Source organism: Aquarana catesbeiana, unplaced genomic scaffold (assembly GCF_042186555.1).
Source record: "Aquarana catesbeiana isolate 2022-GZ unplaced genomic scaffold, ASM4218655v1 unanchor237, whole genome shotgun sequence".
In the NCBI taxonomy this organism is placed as follows: Eukaryota; Metazoa; Chordata; class Amphibia; order Anura; family Ranidae; genus Aquarana; species Aquarana catesbeiana.
Window position 1 is genome coordinate 2,809,228 of NW_027362665.1, and position 20,408 is coordinate 2,829,635.

General features: G+C 45.2%; 1 protein-coding gene across 1 annotated transcript in view; it reads right to left on the reverse strand.

Annotated features, from left to right (window-relative positions):
- Positions 1–20,408, reverse strand: part of LOC141122068 (uncharacterized) — a 71,960-nt gene that overhangs the window by 34,403 nt on the left and 17,149 nt on the right. The window contains exons 10-16 of the mRNA XM_073611864.1: positions 14,176–14,229; positions 5,882–6,005; positions 5,668–5,765; positions 5,444–5,578; positions 5,158–5,364; positions 4,895–5,036; positions 840–1,815 (exon numbers count right to left, since the gene is read on the reverse strand). Coding sequence (XP_073467965.1) covers positions 840–1,815; positions 4,895–5,036; positions 5,158–5,364; positions 5,444–5,578; positions 5,668–5,765; positions 5,882–6,005; positions 14,176–14,229 — 1,736 coding nt within the window. The remainder of the gene's footprint in view (positions 1–839; positions 1,816–4,894; positions 5,037–5,157; positions 5,365–5,443; positions 5,579–5,667; positions 5,766–5,881; positions 6,006–14,175; positions 14,230–20,408) is intronic.

Genomic DNA, 20,408 nt, shown 5'->3' on the forward strand with positions numbered 1-20,408 from the left:
TGTGATTTAACACAGCGATTTTCTATGATCATCAGCTCCATCTAGTGGCCATAATCGGGTATTTTTCCTGAAATACCTCAATTAGTGAAATACTGCATTATGGTTATTATATTAGAAGGAGCCAAGGAAATCGGTGTATGAAATAAAATACGGCCAATATTCATCATGGCTGGACGAATGCCGGTCATAACCATTCAACTATTTTTTTTTTAAACAGATCTCTAAGTGTTTTTGCAATCTTACACCACAAAATGTACTCAGCCAATGAAAGGTAATGACTCCATTTTTATTTTTCTCCTGCTATCAATGGTCAACACGGAACAACACTTCATCCATGTTATTGGTGAGCTCTGATCTCCTTATGAACTGTTTTTTACATGATGAAGATCAGCCATGGAGTATATCTGAGGTATATATCAGGGTGTGCTTCTTCCCCACATGAGAGCTGTGATGTCCAGCAACATTCATGTAGAAGACATTTCCCACACTCAAGGCACTAATACACCTCGAGGGTTGTGTGGGACTCCTGCTGTACAGGAAGACAGGACTTCAGTGAGGACCAATTCCCTTACTCAGGACAGGAATACGGCTCCTCCCGTGTGTGAGATCTCTGATGTCTGGTAAGATCGGACTTCTGTGAAAAACATTTCCCACACTTAGGACAGGAATACAGCTTCTCCCCTATGTGTGATCTCTGATGTTTGTAAAATCTGGACTTCTCTGAAAAACATTTTTCACATTCAGAACAGGAATATGGCTTCTCCCCCGTGTGAGATCTCTGATGTTTGTAAAGATCGGACTTAACTGAAAAACATTTCCCGCATCCAGGACAGGAATACGGCTTCTCCCCTGTGTGTGATCTCTGATGTGTGTAAAGGTTGGACTTCTGTGAAAAACATTTCCCGCACTCAGGACAGAAATGTGGCTTCTCCCCCGTGTGAGATCTCTGATGTGTGAAAAGAAAGGACTTCACTGAAAAACATTTCCCACACTCAGTACAGGAATACGGCTTCTCCCCCGTGTGAGATCTCTGATGTGTGAAAAGCTGGCACTTCACTGAAAAACATTTCCCACACTCAGGACAAGAATACGGCTTCTCCCCCGTGTGAGATCTCTGATGTATGTAAAGACTGGACTTCACTGAAAAACCCTTCCCGCACTCAGGACAGGAATACGGCTTCTCCCCTGTATGAGATCTCTGATGTTTGTAAAGATCGGACTTCGCTGAAAAACATTTCCCGCATCCAGGACAGGAATACGGCTTCTCCCCTGTGTGTGATCTCTGATGTGTGTAAAGGTTGGACTTCTGTGAAAAACATTTCCCACACTCAGGACAGAAATGTGGCTTCTCCCCCGTGTGAGATCTCTGATGTGTGAAAAGAAGGGACTTCACTGAAAAACATTTCCCGCACTCAGGACAGGAATGCGGCTTTTCTCCTGTGTGAGATCTCTGATGTCTGTAAAGACTGGACTTCACTGAAAAACATTTCCCGCACTCAGGACAGGAATACGGCTTCTCCCCTGTGTGAGATCTTATATGCTTATTAAGATCGGATTTATAATGGAAACACTTTCCACACTCAGTACAGGAAAAGCTCTTCTCTGTTGGAAGGACGGCACCGTCTCTCACAGTCTGAGGTTCCTCAGGATAAGAGGAATACGATGGTCCATCTACACTGTGTGGTGCCGGATGGACATTTGAGGTAGTCGGGTTTTCTCCTGGACTATACTGTGTGATGTCCTCATCTTCTACTTTACAGTCTGGAGACAAAGTGAGACAATCCTCTGAGGTTTTCCTCATCTCCCGTCTATCTACTAAAATAGAAATAAAAAGATTATTACTAGACATGAGCCGATTGGTTCCCCTAAACCAGGACTCCGCCCACATCAGGCAGCTTTGTCTCTGAGGATCTTACAATTCCCCCCTCAAGGTAACTAGTAAATGGGTCCTCTGTAGGGCCGCAATTAATGATTATTTTCAGAATTGATTTGTTGGCAAATTATTGATTTGATTAATTGGATAAAAACATCAAAAAAAGGTTGGTGTATAATTCAGTTAATATTCTTGAATATCTATATACAGCGGTAAATATAAATATCCAGATATATAACCTTTTTTCAATCAAACTAATTTTCAAATCCTGTATGTGGTTTGTGGTCAGAAGTCACATTCTTTTTACAATTGAATGTTAAAAACAAGTGGAATTTTCGAACCACACTCGTCCATTCATCGAATGTACAAATAATTTTCATACAGATATTTGTGTGAATATTCTCGTCCAAAAATCGATCTGTGTATGGCCAACATAAGACATTTACTAGCAGCAGCATGATTTTTTTAATCCTTTGTTATGATGGGGAGAAAAAAAATATTCCTTTATAGTACAAAAACAGCAGATAATCACTACTAAAAGGGATTCATTTATACTGTGAAATAGTGAAAGTAATATATCTTATATCATATATATAATACTAAATATACCCAGAAGTAGGATATATGGGGATTTTACCTGGGAGTCACACATGAAGATTTATGGAGGTTAGAGGGGGGACTTTTATATTAAAGTAATACTGAAAGCTGAGACTTTTTTCATGGATATATTAATTTTATATATAAAGCACAATACTAGTAAACTTTTACTTTATATAATAGTAATGTCTTCTATCACCTCCAGTCTATCAGCCTCCACCTTCTCTGGGGTCAGATGCTGAACTTCCCTGCACAGAGACCTTAAAGTCATTGTAAATGTTGGATTGATTGTTTAACCACTTCCCACCTGGCCTATAGCAGAATGATGGCCGGGCGGTGGTTCAGGTATCCTGACTGGGTGTCATATGACATCCAGCAGGATAACAGCCACCGCGCACATCACGGCGATCGGTGGTGCAGTGTGTCTGTCACGGCTGATCACGATGTAAACAGGAAGAGCCATTGATCGGCTTTTCCTCACTCGTGTCTTACAGACGTGAGGAGAGCCAATCAGCTGCTCTCCTGACAGGGGGGGGGGGTCTGTGCTGATTGTTTATCAGTGCAGCCCCCTTCGGATGTCCGCCAAGACCACCAGGGATATCCACCACACTGGACCACCAGGTATGCCACCCTAGACCACCAGGGAAATGCTAATCAGTGTACAGGCAGCTGCCAATCAGTGCCCATCCCCAATGCCTGCCAGTGCCATCAGTGATGCCTATCAGTGCCAACTATGAGTGCTGCATATCAGTGCCGCCTACAAAGTATAGTATAGAGTTCCCCTATACGAAGCTACAAAATATAGTATAAAGTTCCCCTATAGGAAGCCGCAAAGTATAGTATAGAGTTCCCCCTATAGGAAGGTACAAAGTACAGTACAGAGTTCCCCTATAGGAAGCCACAAAGTATAGTATAGAGTTCCCCTATAGGAAGCTGCAAAGTACAGTACAGAGTTCCCCTATAGGAAGCCACAAAGTATAGTATAGAGTTCGCCTATAGGAAGCTGCAAAGTATAGTATAGAGTTCCCCTATAGCAAGATTAAAAAATCTTCGGCCTTAATGTCACTTGTTTCCTTCTCTTCCCCAGGACTACATGTCCCATGAGGCATTGCTCCTCACACATTCAAGTTCTCAGGCATTTACTGACATGTATGGATGGTATACTGAGCTGTATTTTCTGATATGGAAAGAAATATTGCATTCTGTATGCAGTCCAATTAATTGATTATGAAATTAGTTGACAACTATTTTCATAATTGATTAGTTGTTTCAGCCCTACAGCTCTGAACTCCTACCAGTTCATTTCTTTATTCATGGACCTTAGTCAGAGAGTGAGGAAACAACGAGAACTGTCTTTTATAGGAATGACAGTTATGAGGGGATTATAGGACGAGTGTCCCCACCCCCTCTATCACTCATTTCCATCTTCCCAACACAAGAAGTCCTGCACTTACTCATGAATAACAGTGGGGCTGAGTCCCACCAGAGGTCAGAGAGTGGGGATGGGGGAGAAAAACCAAGATGAAGACTGGACTGATCCTGAAGACCACCATCATTGGGTTATTGACTCCTCCCTCATTATCACTTTCTGTTTAAGGTTCCAAAGTTTGAGGATGTTATCACATTATTATCAACATGTAAAAGTCTGTGCTCCAATCAAATCATCAGATATTAAATGTTCAGCTGGTAGAAAATGGGTGTAAAAGAAGTCAGGCTTATCTAATGTACAACCTATTATATAGAACACAAAAGTTAGGGCTATATGTATCAGAATGATGTAATGTACAACATAGAGTATATTGTGCAACGGTCACAAGTATGTAATGTGCAATATAGAGTATATAGTGCAGGGGTCAGGAGTATATAATGTACAATATAAAGTATACAGTGTAAGGGTCAGGACTCATAACATTGGTATTCAGTAATCAGTAGAAGATTAAATGTTCACATGAGACAAGTTGCAGAGGTCCCACACCGCTGCCTCCCATCTCCTGAGACTGCACTCAGTGACTTGGGTCTGAGACTATACAGACATATCCCTCCACCCGACACAACCAGCAGAAAACAGAGCAAGTAATCCTGGGGGGATTGTCCTGTCGGACATTTTGCCATACCCGGGTATGGGGCAGAAGACCCAAACCACATACCCCAGTTGCCTAGGTCTAGTAACATCTATGGTGAAAATGAACATTTTGCTGCCAGCTGAACCGCAGAATCTCCATAAATCCAGTCTAGATACATAAATTGTGTCTGCAGCACAGAGAAGGAAGATTATCTGAGAGAAATACAGGAATACAGGACAGGGAACATAGCTCAGGAAAGTGACCAGGGGATTACAGGCTGATATCAACCAGTCCCCGCCCTACTCTGGACCAATCAGTGAGCAGTATGGGTGGAGGAATGTGTTTAGTGTTAATGACCCACCTGTGCTGATCTCTGTAGGAGTGTCCTCCTCTATAAATGACCCCGTTATTCCATCCTCCTCCATAGACTGCTGATCATGCCTCACATACCTCTCTTCTTCTTCTGATTTAAGCTCAAATTCTATATCGATTGGATCTCCACTCTAAATCAAGAAAATGAGAAAGAATATCATCTATGAGATATAAGCTTTAATATTGTGACATCACATATAAAATCCACACATTGTCTCCATAAGTGTGTTTTATAAGCTCCGTCCCACCAACCTTGTAACAGTGAGGGTTGGTGTGATCTTCCTGTGTGGAATCCCGGGAATACAGAGGATGGGGACATCTCTCTGGTGGGTTCCTGGTATTTGGTGGCTCCATCTTATACTTGTGTCCTTCTGAAAACTCCTCCATCACTCCATACTCCTCATCCTCCTCTTTATACTCTTCTTTAACCTCAATATTATCATCCCCGAGGTTTCCACTCTGAATACATAATAAAACATTCATTGTAAGAAACATGCTGTGTATAAATCAGAACTACCAATAATTGTTAATCACTTACCTGATGTTGGTGAGGGATGGTGTACAGATCTTTGTGTTCTTTTAGGAACTCTGACTCCTCCATCACCCCATCTTGATCATCCTCCTCTTTTATCTCTTCTTTAATCTCAACTTTAGAATCTCTCAGGTTTCCACTCTGAATATATAATAAAAATGACATCAATGGTAACAATGCAGATAATGTACAGATCCTAATGATACTATTAGTGATTGTTCCTCATCTACCTGATGATGGTGAGGGATGGTGTGACCTTCCTGTGTGGAATCCCGGGAATACAGAGGACGGGGACATCTCTCTGGTGGGTTCCCATTACTGGATCCATCTGTAGGAAACACACACACTGACTGAATACATTGTTTCTATGTGTTTATCAGATGATGGGGGATCTAGGTGGACCCTCCGTACTGCTCTCTCCTTTACAATAAAGTCTCCTCTTACCCGGTGATGTGAGGGGTGGCTGATTGTCCATCATGAGGTCCTTGTAGAGATCCTTGTGTCCTTCTAAATACTCCCACTCCTCCATGGAGAAATAGACAGTGACATCCTGACACCTTATAGGAACCTGACACACATAATGATACAGTCACCATCCAGACACATCCCTTGTCTGTTACTGGATAATGTCCCAGAATTCCCAGCACCGCTCACCTCTCCTCCATCATCTCTCTGGTGACTTCTAGAATCTTCTTTGTATTTCTCTATTCTATCAGGGAGGGAGGTGGAGGCAATGTGATGGTCATATGATCTTCAGGCTTCACAGGATGAAAACTCTAGATCTGAAAACCAATAGTCAAATCAAAAAAAATTTCCCAGAATCCTCCTCACCACTGAGGTATAATTTACCCACACGGGACCCCCACACTATGTAGGTTAAATGCTTGTTGCAGGCATTCTGACATTACATACAATGCAGGACCAACAGTCCTACTTTGTAAGTGAGGATGCTAAGAGTCCGCCCACATCCAAGAGTATCAGAGAAAAATAAAAAAAAGAGCTGGATGGAGGGACATTGGGAGGAGGAGCTGTGGGGTCAGTGTGATGTCATAGGACATATAGACTCTGGATGAAGGGACATTGGGGGGAGGAGCTGTGAGGTCAGTGTGATGTCATAGGACATATAGATTCTGGATGAAGGAACATTGGGAGGGGGAGCTGTGAGGTCAGTGTGATGTCATAGGACATATAGACTCTGGATGGATGGACATTGGGAGGAGGGGCTGTGAGGTCAGTGTGATGTCATAGGACATATAGACTGGATGGAGGGACATTTGGATGTGGAAATTTGAGGGGTCCTCTATATGAGGCTCCTGTGCATTGTTCCTGGGTGTGTCCTACCTCTCCTAAACTGAAGAGTGAACTTTGACCTTTACCATACAGAAATCTGTCAGGAATCTGTGAAAGTAAGCTCTCATGTGATCAGGTGACGTGCGGAGGAATGGAGTGTAAATAGCAGACAATTTTCTCCAGAGCCTTTAATGGTGGGAATGGATTTTGCTGGGACATACTAAAAGGAATGACAGAAAGGAATGCCCATAGACTTTAACAGGGAGATGGAATGCTCATAGAGAATAATGGAATAATATGGAATGGCCATAGAAAATAATGAAAACAACATATTATTATTATTATACAGGATTTATATAGGGCGACCAGTTTACGCAGCACTTTACAATATAAAAGGAGACAATACAGTTATAATACAATAAAATACAAGAGGATTAGGAGGGCCCTGCTCAAAAGAGCTTACAATCTAATAGGGTGGGGCATGTGGTACAAAAGGCTGTAACTGTGGGGAATGAGCTGATGGAAGTGGTAAAAGATTTGTTAGAGGCGTCATAGGCTTCCCTGAAGAGATGAGTTTTCAGGGATCGCCTGAAGGTAGCAAGAGTAGGGGATAGTCGGACAGGTGGCGGTAGCGAGTTCCAGAGGATGGGAGAGGCTCTGCAGAAAACCTGGAGACGAGCATGAAAGGAGGAGACGAGAGCTTGAGAGTAGGAGGTCTTGGGAGGAGCAGAGAGGATGGTTTGGGTGATATTTGGAGACAAGATTGGTGATGTAGCTTGGGGCAGAGTTGTGAATGGCTTTGTATGTTGTGGTTAGTAATTTGAATTTAACTCGCTGGGCGATTGGGAGCCAGTGTAGGGATTGGAGGAGAGGGTTGGCAGACACTGAATGGGAGCCAGTGTAGGGATTGGAGGAGAGGGTTGGCAGACACTGAATGGGAGACCAGTGTAGGGATTGGAGAAGAGGGTTGGCAGACACTGACTGGAGACCAGTGTAGGGATTGGAGGAGAGGGGTGGCAGACGCTGAGCGGCTGGTAAGGTGGATAAGTCTGGCAGCAGCTTTCATAATAGACTGAAGAGGGGAGGAGCCTATGGAGAGGCAGGCCAATGAGAAGGGAGTTACAATAGTCATGGCGAGAGATAACAAGGGAGTGAATGAGGAGCTTGATGGTTGATGTAGTTTGTAATGTAATGTAGTTAGTAATTTGAATTTAACTCGCTGGGCGATTGGGAGCCAGTGTAGGGATTGGAGGAGAGGGTTGGCAGACACTGAATGGGAGCCAGTGTAGGGATTGGAGGAGAGGGTTGGCAGACACTGAATGGGAGCCAGTGTAGGGATTGGAGGAGAGGGCTGGCAGACACTGAATGGAGACCAGTGTAGGGATTGGAGGAGAGGATTGGCAGACACTGAATGGAGACCAGTGTAGGGATTGGAGGAGAGGGTTGGCAGACACTGAATGGAGACCAGTGTAGGGATTGGAGGAGAGGATTGGCAGACACTGAATGGAGACCAGTGTAGGGATTGGAGGAGAGGATTGGCAGACCCTAAATGGAGACCAGTGTAGGGATTGGAGGAGAGGGTTGGCAGACACTGAATGGAGACCAGTGTAGGGATTGGAGAAGAGGGTTGGCAGACACTGAATGGAGACCAGTGTAGGGATTGGAGGAGAGGGTTGGTAGACACTGAATGGAGCCCAGTGTAGGGATTGGAAGAGAGGGTTGGCAGACACTGAATGGAGACCAGTGTAGGGATTGGAGGAGAGGGATGGTAGACACTGAATGGAGCCCAGTGTAGGGATTGGAGGAGAGGATTGGCAGATACTGAATGGGAGCCAGTGTAGGGATTGGAGGAGAGGGTTGGCAGACACTGAATGGGAGCCAGTGTAGGGATTGGAGGAGAGGGTTGGCAGACACTGAATGGGTGCCAGTGTAGGGATTGGAGGAGAGTGTTGGTGGACACTGATTGGGAGCCAGTGTAGGGATTGGAGAAGAGGGTTGGCAGACACTGAATGGAGACCAGTGTAGGGATTGGAGAAGAGGGTTGGCAGACACTGAATGGAGACCAGTGTAGGGATTGGAGGAGAGGGGTGGCAGACGCTGAGTGGCTGGTAAGGTGGATAAGTCTGGCAGCAGCATTCATAATAGACTGAAGAGGGGAGGAGCCTATGGAGAGGCAGGCCAATGAGAAGGGAGTTACAATAGTCATGGCGAGAGATAACAAGGGAGTGAATGAGGAGCTTGATGGTTGATGGTTTCATTCGTTAAAAAGGGGTGAACTTTAGGGATGTTATGGAGGTGAATTCTACAAACTTTTGACAATGATTGGATTTGAGGCTGAAATGACAAGTCAGAGTCTAGGATTACACCGAGTACCCTGGCGTGAGGGGAGGGACTGATGGTTGCATTGTTGATTTTGATGGAAAAGTCATGGAGGGGGGCACGGCGGGGAATATTAATAGCTCAGTTTTAGAGAGATTTAGTTTAAGGAAGTGGTGTGACATCCATGCTGATACGTCAGTTAGTAATGCGAGAGGAGACTGAAGGAGTGAGGTGAGGAGTAGACAGATAGATTTGGGTGTCATCGCCGGTGGTATTGGAAGTCGTGGGCGGTTATAAAGTGACCGAGGGAGGAGCTGTAGATAGAAAGGAGAAGAGGGGCCAAGAACAGAGCTATGGGGGACCCCCACAGAAAGGGGCAATGGAGAGGAGGAGACAGAGCTGTAGGTAACTGAAGGAGCTCTGTGATAGGTAGACAGAGAACCAGGATAGAGCAGAATCTTGGAGGCCAAGGGAATGTAGTTTATTGAGAAAGGAGCGGGTGGTCAACAGTATCGAAGGCCGCAGAGAGGTCGGGTAGTAGGAGTATGGAGTACTGGCCGATGGTTTTAGCAGTTAGTAAATCGTTAGTGAGTTTTAGTAAAGCAGTTTCTGTGGAGTGCTGTGAGCAAACGCCAGACTGTAAGGGGTCAAGAAGGTTATTTTCACTGAGGTAGGAGCTAGGACGGTTGTAGACTAAGCGTTCTAGAAGTTTAGAGGTGAATGGGAGCAATGAGATGGGTCTTAAGTTGTTTAGGTTGGTGGGGTCCAGTGAAGGCTTTTTAAGTATGGGAGTGATCTGCGTATGTTTTAGAGGGGAGGGGAAGGTGCCACTAGAGAGGGAGAGATTGAAGGTGTGGGTGAGGGAGCATAGGATAGAAGAAGAGGGTGACCATAGTAGTTGTGAGGGAACAGGATCCAGGGGACAATTGGTTAGGTGGGAATCTGAGAAAAGTTTTGGAACCTCTTCAGTAGTAGCCAGTTCAAAAGAGGAGAGTGTTGAATGTGCTGTTAGGCAAGGTATGTTGGGTGGGGAAGACGTACGCACAGTGGAGGTGTCCTCACAAATTGAATCAATCTTGTCTTGGAAGTGATTGGCAATCTCTTGGGCAGTGAGTGAGTTAGTGGGTAGAGGGGGTAGTGGACAGAGCAGAGAGTTAAAGGTTGAGAAGAGCCGACAGGGACTGGATGACAAGGTATTAATAAGAGACAAAGTAGGCTTGTTTGGTAGCATGGAGGCAGGAATTGTATTTTAGAAGGGCAGATTTATATAGGGTGAAGTCCTTCAGGCATTTGGTTTTACGCCACAGTCGTTCAAGAGCACGGCAATGTCTCTTGAGGCTTCTAGTGTTGTCAGGTTGCCAGGGTTGTAACGGTTGGGCCTGATTCTGCGTGTGGTTAGAAGAGCAAGTGCATCTAGTGATGATGAGAGTGAACTGTTGTAGACAGAGGTGGCCAGGACAGGGGAGAGATCATAAAATAAAACAGAATCTGTTGCGCTTAATAAAACATATAATGGAAGCTGCTGACACAAAAATTGCTGGATACAATTGAAGAGATATCAATAGGAATGGTGCAGCGCTAAAAATATTAATGTAAAAATGTCCCAATAAGAACCAAAATAAATATGGTCAAACAAAAGGTCTCTCCGTCAGGAAGAAATAATACTCTAATCAGCAAGATCCATATTGAAAGGTGACACAGAAGAGAGATGAAAACACCGTCACCAACACCTAAACAAACTGACCCTTACCATCAGTGTATGGGTTATACATGTGTGTAGAAAAAAGGCAGTCTTCATAGAATAAACCAACGATCTTCTAATGGAGTAGCACCAACATATTCCCCTCTGAACTAAATGGAAGGCTTTAGATCTCCTTTTGGTAGCTGGATATTAAACCAAGTATACTCCAGTAGGCATATGCACCTCATCTCCAAAAACAAGGATGATTTTTTGAAAAGATAAAAACATTTATCTTTTAGTAACATTTAGTAAGAAGGGGCCCCTGAAGACGCATGTTGATGACGAAACGTTGGGCGATTATAGAGACTGGTGATGCAGGACGCGGTGGGATGGTGACACGGCGGCCATCTTTGTGGTTAGAAGCGCTGAACGCTTCACACTGCTGTATACCTTCTTACTAAATGTGAGTGGTTTTTATCTTTTCAATAAATCATCCTTGTTTATGGAGATTGCGCAATGAGCGTCATTATTAGTAGCCCCGCCCCTCCCGGGAAAGCGCTCCGAGCATATTTTTAAAATGTCTTTATTTTAATAAATGTATTACAATGGATGCTGTGCCCCCGCTGTATGTGCTTTTTAAAAAACAATGTCACTTCATACCGAATTTCGCCGGTATACGATCATGTGACTCCTGGCCCATCCCGCCCCTCTCCGCTCTCCTCTTCCGTCTCCTGGGTCCTGACGTCAGCGGCGATTTCTCAGTCCCGCCCACCTCTCTTCTGATACGATAACTATAGTCAGCGGGTGGGACTGAGAATTCCCCGCTAACGTCAGGACTCAGGAGACACGTGAGAGGAGAGCAGAGAGGAGAGCGGAGAGGGGCGGGACGAGCCGGGAGTCACATGATCGTATACCGGCGAAATTTGGTATGAAGTGACATCGTTTTTTAAAAGCACCTACAGCGGGGGCACAGCATCCATTGTAATACATTTATTAAAAGAAAGTCATTGTGGGGGGTTATTGATGGCTGCATTTAATGGGCACAGGTGGCTGCGTTTGGGCACAGGTTGCTGAGTTTGGCGGGCACAAGTGGCTGAGTTTGACGGGCACAGGTGGCTGCGTTTGACGGGCACAGGTGGCTGCGTTTGACGGGCACAGGTGGCTGAGTTTGGCGGGCACAAGTGGCTGAGTTTGGGCACACGTGGCTGAGTTTGATGGCACAAGTGGCTGCGTTTGGGCACACGTGGCTGAGTTTGGGCACACGTGGCTGAGTTTGACAGCACAGGTGGCTGAGTTTGGGCACGCACAAGTGGCTGTGTTTGGCGGGCACAAGTGGCTGCGTTTGGGCACAGGTGGCTCAGTTTGGGCACAGGTGACTGCATTTGATGGGCACAGGTGACTGCGTTTGATGGGCACAGGTGACTGGGTTTGATGGGCACAGGTGACTGCGTTTGATGGGCACAGGTGACTGCGTTTGATGGGCACAGATGGCTGCGTTTGACGGGCACAGATGGCTGCGTTTGACGGGCACAGTGGCTGCGATTGCTGGGCACAGTGGCTGCATTTGATGGGGAGGTTCAGTATTTTTCAGTTTATTTGCACCCCCCAAAAAAATTTTGAGCACCAGCTGCCACTGGTCAGCACAGAGACAGTACAGGGAACTTCACAGGGCTGTTTGTCATCTGTGGATTCTAATCCCTTCTGACCTCCAAGCAGCAGTGTGTGTGAATCTCTGTACCCTGTAGTACACCGGATTAGTGCACTTTTTAAGGGAGTGAGGTTATTTTTAATTCAAAGCAGAGTTCCAGTCAATTTTTTGTTTATTAGAAGTCAGCAGCTACAAAAAAAGTGCATCTTCTGACTATTAATAAAATGACATTCACCTGTCCCACAATCCAGCGATGTGGCCACCCAAACCCTCCATTCTCTCCCCCGCCTGTCCACAGCGCTGGCAGTACTACTGTGGGCATCCGGCTGTGACAGCTTGCAGCTTCACAGCCGGGTGCGGATGTCTCACTGCACTGTCCTGCATAGCCGGGCAATCTTTTGGGAACTGTGATGTGTCCCAGAAGATTGCAGGGTGGAAGGGCCGCCTAGGTGGCCCAAGCGGAAGTGGGAGCTCGTCGGTAATCGTGATGCATGGCGGAATCGAATCGGATCATTGACCAGATAATCGTAATCGAATCGAATCGTGAGACCAGTGAAGATGCGCACCCCTAGAGAGGAAGGGACAGGAAGGAGCTTTGTGGGGATAGAAGGAAGCCAACTCCACCTCCTTTCTGTCTGTTGGGTCTGGGGGAGTGAGTCCAATGGAGACAGCCATGGGAGAGAGCAGGAGGAGAAGCGGAGTCAAAATTTTGAAGCCTGGTTTCTGTTATGGCGAGTATGTTAAAGCCATAAGAGATGAAGAGGTCTTTATCTGACAAGCTGCAGGACCCTTTTATGTTGAAATGAACATTTGTCCTCATCATGCTGTTACCATAGACTGCTGTCTGTTGGGCTGGACCTTGTAGTGCACATTACTGGTGTGTGTTTTATATTTCAGTGCAGGTAGGAGGACAGCAGGGGGGAGGGGTTTGTTCTCTTGGTCTATTTTGTATCCTGTAACATATTTCTAGAATGGTGAAATGGTGAGGTGAAGGCTTCCTTCACTTGCTGGCAGAAGGTCTTTAAAAGAGAAGTATGATTTTTTTTCTTTCAGATTCATACTTACCTAGGTGGATGCAGCATCGGTCCCCCGGCACCTCTTCACTGAGAACCGATCGATCTAACATCTGCGATGGCTCGGTTCTCACAGCTCTGCCCCCCGCACTCACTGGAGATGTGGAGGGGTGGAGAGCGCCCGTCTCAGTCTCTCAGTGGTTCGCTGAGAGGCTGAGATGGCCATCAGTCCAGGGACCTGGAAGATCCAGACTTCATTGTGGTGATGATGCGGTGCCTGGACTGATTCCAGTGATGTCACCAGAGAGAGGACTTCATCCCGCTCTCTGCTGAAAACAGGTCACAAGAGTGCAAAACGAATTGTACTCCTGTAACCCATAGGAGGAGACCAGCCAAGTGATCTCAAGCTGGACTTCTCCTTTAAGGAGGTGAGAAAAGTATGTGCAGGTGGGGTGAGAGGACCATCAGAGACCAACAGCCTGTGTAGTGTAATAATTGTCCTTTGTAGGCCATGTATGGTCAGGATGGTCATTGTCTTGTCTATTTATTGTCAGTGATGTTTGTTTAGAGGAACATATTACTAGAATTTATCTCCAAAATGAAGAGAATGTTCCGGCCCCATAAGTGGGGAAATGTTCTGACCCTGAAGGGGTTAATCTAGGTTCCCACACTATATATGTGTGTATCATCATCTGCTGGAGATAAAAGACATCACAGTGACTATGGAGGAAGAGGACGGACATGACGGGGGGTTACTGGGTGTAAATAGAATATAAGATCTTATTACCTCGTCTTCTGCCACTTCCAGCAATGTCTTCTCTCTACTTCCTCCCGACTCACCTCTCACCCGGAACTTCCTGTGTGTACCTGACGCCACTTCCTGTCTTCCATAGAGACTTCCTGTCTGGGTAGAAGTAAGATCACCATCTTGTGGAGTTCAGAGGAACTGCAGCCCCAAGAAACATCTCATAATAACCATTCCTGTATAACAGGGCAAAGTTAAAAACATAACTCCCGAAATTGAACTTTTTGGTGAAGAAAATGCAAAAATATATCAAAAAGCATAAATATATATATATATATATATATATATATATATATATATATATATATATATATCAGTCCACTCATAATGAACATGTTAAATATAAATTGCAAGGATGTAGGAATGGTGGTGGAGATCTCTCCAAGTAAGAACACTTCCTCGTATATGCTTATATAAATAAAATAATTAAATGTAAAAAAAGCTGGAAAACAATATATAGACTGAGTCATCCACCTCAGCCATAAAGGCATTGTGATTCAAGATCTTCTAGATCACATAGAAGGAGGTCTCGTCGACATACATCCCAACTTTTTGAGATGGGAATGCGGGACACCTATTAGCAAAAATATGTAGGCACTGGACACACCCCCTGCCATGCTCCCTTAAAGTAGAATCATACAAAAAAATAATTTTTTAAACCCACAAGTGCTTTTTTGCCATTACTATTCCTTTGCACTGGCTTTTAAAATTTATGCAGCAATTTAGAAATTGGATGAAAGGTTTAGCATTGGGAAACAATTTTTGAAAGATAAAAAGTGCATTTTATATACAACTATATAGATCAGACCAAAATGAGGGACAAATGAGGAGGAAAGAGGGACAGAGGGACATTGTTCCAAATCAGGGACAGTCCCTCAAAATCAGGAACAGTTGGGAGCTATGCATCTGTGATTTCATACATTTGTTTGGAAGGATAGAACAATCCTCAGAAGGGATCATGTAGGATGACAGGAAAGGCTCCTGACTGGTGAGATCCAATAGATATCCCAACTCTCCCACATTTCGGCTGTGGCTCCCTGACACCCGCAAGTGCCGTGCAATATCCCGGCTGCAGGGCTGATTCTGGGCGGGTGCGCGAAGTGCACCCAGGGCTGACGCTACCGCTAGGCAAAACTAGGCAGTCGCCTAGGGCGCAGCCACAACCGCTGGCTTACCTACTCTTCATTGGGAGGAGAGAGGGCACCTGGTGCATGTGAGTGCCTGTGCGGCTGTGCCTCATCCTCTATCCCTCCCTGGTGGCTATGTGACCAGTGGCATAGCATGGGGGAGGCAGGCGGCGCATCGCCCTGGGGCCGGGTGCAAAATGTAAAGGGGCGCTGTTGTACTGTCCCCAGTGTGATGGCCGATTAGCGGGGGCAAATAGGCATGTGCTAGTGGCACTACGGCAGCAATCCACATCACCCTTGGGGTGCAGGTGGCTGCTGGCTGGGTATCCATCGCCACACACGGCAGTAATCTGCGATCTGAGGGCAGATAGGTGGGCGGACCTGAGAGAGCCCAGGACTCGGAGGAAGAGTTTCAATGGCACCGCCTTCTCCTTCTAGACCCCGCCTCCCAAAGAGGAGAGGAGAGAAGCAGCTGGGCAGGCACATACCTCGTGCTTCCAGAGCAGCATGAATTGCTCCAACTTCCTCCACTCCCTAACATCACGTGAGGCCCGGAGCGAGGACTGTCCTCTAAGGACAGGCTGACTTAGGGCACAGAGGACATCTGGGAGTATCTACCTGGCTGAAAGGATCAAAGCAGATCTTCACAAGAAGACAGACTGGCATGGAGTGGAAGGTACCGTACCATCACATCATCATCATACACACACTGGCCTGCAGGCTGCAGATCTGCAGACAGATTCTAGTACAATGGGTCAAAGGTGGGACTGCAGAAAGGGGCAGGGCTAGGGGTCTCTTTCATCTCCCCCTCTCTCAGCAGCCCCCACTCTCAACCCTCCCCTCTCTCAGCAGCCCCCTCTCTCTCAGCCCTCCCCTATCTCAGCAAACCCCCCCAACCCCCTCTCAGTTAGCCCTTCCTCTCTCAGTCCCACTTTATCAGCACCCTCCTCTCTCAGCCCCCCCTTTCTCTCTCAGCCCTCCCTCAACTCCCCTCTCTCAGCCCCCTCTCTCTCAGCCCCACTGTCATGACTCTGCAGTAATACTTTCTTGCCCTGTCTGTCTCTTACCTGGTCTGTGTTTCAGCCTTAGGGCTTGCACTCTCTCACCTGCATGGTTAAGTAATCTTCCCTCAGTGTGGCTCCACCCAACCTCAACAGGAACCACTATTTAACACTGTGTTCTCCAAGCCTGCCTTGCTGAGCAATATTGTGTGTTTGGTTTCCTGTTTCATGCTTGCCGTGTGCTCTATGTCTGTCTCTGTTACCGATCTTGGCTTGTTCTTGACTATCCCTGCCTGCTTGTGACCCTGACCTTTTGGCGTTGTTGTGGAAATTTTTATTAATGTATGTTGTCAGATGTCCCCCAGTGTCAGTTTGCTGTAATACGCACATGTGAGGGTATTCGCACATACAGACATTGGTGGAAGACCATTGGCTGCGGAAAACTTCCCATGGACACGCAGATCTGTTTGCTCTTTTAAGGATGTTTGTTTATGCCTCACCAAGGGACTGGCCATTCTTAAGTAAGCAGATCTGCGTACATGGGAACCATAGCATAATGGCCCACTGAGCCATGGTAGAGTATGGCTCGCGTCATTGGTAGCAGTGTGAATGTGCACACGATCGGAGCCATGTAAATAGTGTTCAAATTGTGAGACACACTGGGGTCTTTTAATATAGCGCCAGGAAGTATTGGGCACTATTGCACATAATAGCACCCATTTTAGCCAATTAAAATTTTAACAAGCGAATGTGCGAATGAAAAAGAGCGCTATTAGCGGCGCACAAACGTTAGTAAATTCAAAATCAGCGCTAATTAGCGATTCCGTGTATATGCAAATGCCAATTTCTATTAAGTTATTATATAGCACTGCACTGTAACCATGATCCATGTATGTGAAAGAAACATTTTTATGTGAGATGTGCTCTACCTCGTGTGCATCTATTGATGTATATTGCAATTAGTATTCCTAGTTTTTTCCTTCTTTTGCTAACGAATGCAGTTATGAATGCTTATTACATAGTAATGTTTGCTATTCTGTAAAGTTACATGTATTAAACATTTTGGTTACCTATTTGTTGTATGTTGTTTTTTATTTTTTAATTTAGGTGACTATAAACCGGTAATTATTTATGTTCATTCTTTAATCATACTACACTATTATGCGGATCTCGTACTTAGCACAATGGCTTAGTGGTCTGCTCAGATGTCTCCACAGCACTCACGGTACAAGTTCAAATACCAGCCAACCTACCATCCACCAGCTGTGTTTATTTTTACAGTACACAAGTGAATTAAAATAAACAAACAAAGAAATGTAAACTGCCCGCTAGCTAGTGTGTGGTGTTTGGAATTTCACACCATAATATTATTGAATACTTACATACAATTTCATGTGTTTGAAGAGTTAATATAATAGAATCAGCCAAGTGCATTGGCTAATTGGCATTCACCTACTTTCAGCATATGCTGCTTTGGCTAGTTGGCATTTGCCTTTTTTTCACCAATTCCATCTTTTAGTATCTCTCTGTGGGATTTGAACCCATGTGTACTTCAAAGCCTGAGTTGTTCAAGGTAGAAGTGCTGACCACTAGCCTATTGGGTGTAGCACAATCATACATAGAAAATACATTTACTAGTGTTTGATGTTTCTTCTCCCCGAGCTGTCTCTCCTACCGCCGCTGTCTTTTCCCGCTGATGTGTTCTTCCGCGTAGCCGGCTACCCGCTAATTTTAAAAAAAGCCGCTCTTCTTCTGTGGCGGTCTTCTGTGGCCATCTGATAATGTCACCTAGAGAGTCCGCTCCATGGCTATGTAAGAGACGCCACACAGTGGGTGACAACACAGCGGAGGAAGACCGCCACAGAAAAAGAGCAGCTTTTTTTAATTAGCGGGTAACCGGCGGTGCGGAAGAACACAGCAGATGGAGAAAACGGCGGCGGCAGCAGACACGGCTCTGGGAGAATATAGCTCGGGGAGAAGATGGAGGAGGGAGAGACAGCGTCTGGAGAAGATGGCTCAGGGAAGAAGACAGCTCAGAGCTATTCTACAATAAAGGACTTGTCAAAAACCGGATATTGATTTTTTTGGTGAACAGGTAGGGGTACGATGTATCCCTACCTATTCACATAGGGGTGCAGGATCTGGGAGCCCCCTTGTTAAATTCTTATAAACCCCCTGCTCACAGACCGACAACCACCGACCAGGGTTGTCGGGAAGAGGCCCTTGTTTGGGGCATGTGGCCTGGTACGGTCCAGAAGGGGAGGGTGCTCGTTCGTCGTCGTCCCCTATCCTGACCTCCAGGCTGCATGCTCGGATAAGGGTATGGTTTGGATTTTGGGGGGCCCACATCAATTTTATTTTACATTTTGGTGTGGGGTTCCCCTTACAGTCCATACCAGACTAAAGGGCCTGTTATGTACTGGGGGGACCCTACAATGTTTTTTTCCTTGATTTTTGGAATTCCACACCATAATATTATTGAATAAGTACATACTATTTCATGCATTTGAAGAGTTAAAATATGGAATAAACCAAACTGATGTGCATTGACTAATTATTCTGCTGAGTACAATGCACGCTTTCAGGAGGTGATGCTGTCAGTGGGATTTGAACTCATGGCTTGAACCTGTTAGGGTAGCAAGGCATACTGCTATGCTACAGAGCTGAGCACATACCTATAGAGAAAATACATTTACTAATGTTTGATTCTATACAATAATGTTTTGCATTTCAGGCATTAATATTATAGTAACAACCATGCTCATGCTGATGTGTCATTGGCTAATAGGCGTTCGCCTCTTTTCAGCATATGCTGCTGAGTCTAATGCAAGCTTTCAGTAGGTGATACCATCTGTGTGATTTTCAGCCATTTGAGCACAATTATATTAAGAACATACGTTTACTAGTGTTTGATGGTGGGACTACTTTATATTCTAGGTATAATAGTACTCAGCACAGTGACTTAGGCCCCTTTCACACTTGTGCAACCTGAAAGTTGCGTGATTTTGATGCGACTTTAAGCAATGCAATCTGTGTAATCATGAGGTCTATGGACGCAGGAGCTGCGGGGAGAGGCGCGCAAGTTTCCCACAATTTTGCGTCGGCAATTTTGCCTCAATTCCAGGGAATGCCTGTGTAAACTTGAGGTCTATGGACCTCAACTCACATGAAAGTCATAGCAAAGTAGTACAGGGACTACTTAGAAGTCGGAGTGACTGGAAGTCGCACAGATATGAATGGTATACATTGAAAATAATGGGGTATGACTTGTCCAAAGTCTCACAAGTGTGAAAGGGGCCTCTGCCCGACTTGTGAGTGATTTCAGAGACATCAGTGCACTTTCCTGCACAGATGTCTAGTGAAATCACATAGGTTCCAACTGTCCCTGATTTGGAACAATGTCCCTCTGTCCCTCTTTCCTCCTCGTTTGTCCCTCATTTTGTTCTGATCTGTATAGTTGTATATAAAATGCACTTTTTATCTTTCAAAAAGGGTTTCCCAGCGCTAAACCTTTCATCTAATTTCTAAATTGCTTTTTTTGTAAATTTCCAAAGCCAATCTAAAGGAATATTATTGGTAAAAAAAAAGCACTTAGAGGTTTAACTAATATTTTTTTTTGTTTGAATAATTCTCCTTTAAGAAGGTGTTTTAGGAGGTGTGTCCTATGCCTACATACTTTTGCTAATAGGTGTCCCTTATACCCATCTCAAAAAGTTGGGAGGTAAGAAATCGCCCCCTGAAGTCGCCCAAAGTAGTGCAGGAACTACTTTTGGGAATCTTTGTGGCATCACACCAACCAACAGTTCCATTGCCGTCAATAGGTGCCGATTTGGCCTGCAATTTGACATGTCAAGATGGGTGAAGTTGCATAGATATGAATGGAAATCATGGGGACAACTTTTCATGTGACTCTGAGGTCCAAAGGTGCATGAAAAGTCATCCAAGTGTGAAAGTAACCTAATGCGATTAATTGATAACACTTTTGAATAAGGCCCCATTTGCACTTGTGCGACCTTAAAATTGCAGAGCTTTGCCATGACTTGAAGCAATGTCTGTGTAATCTTGTGGTGTATGGACCTCAAATCGC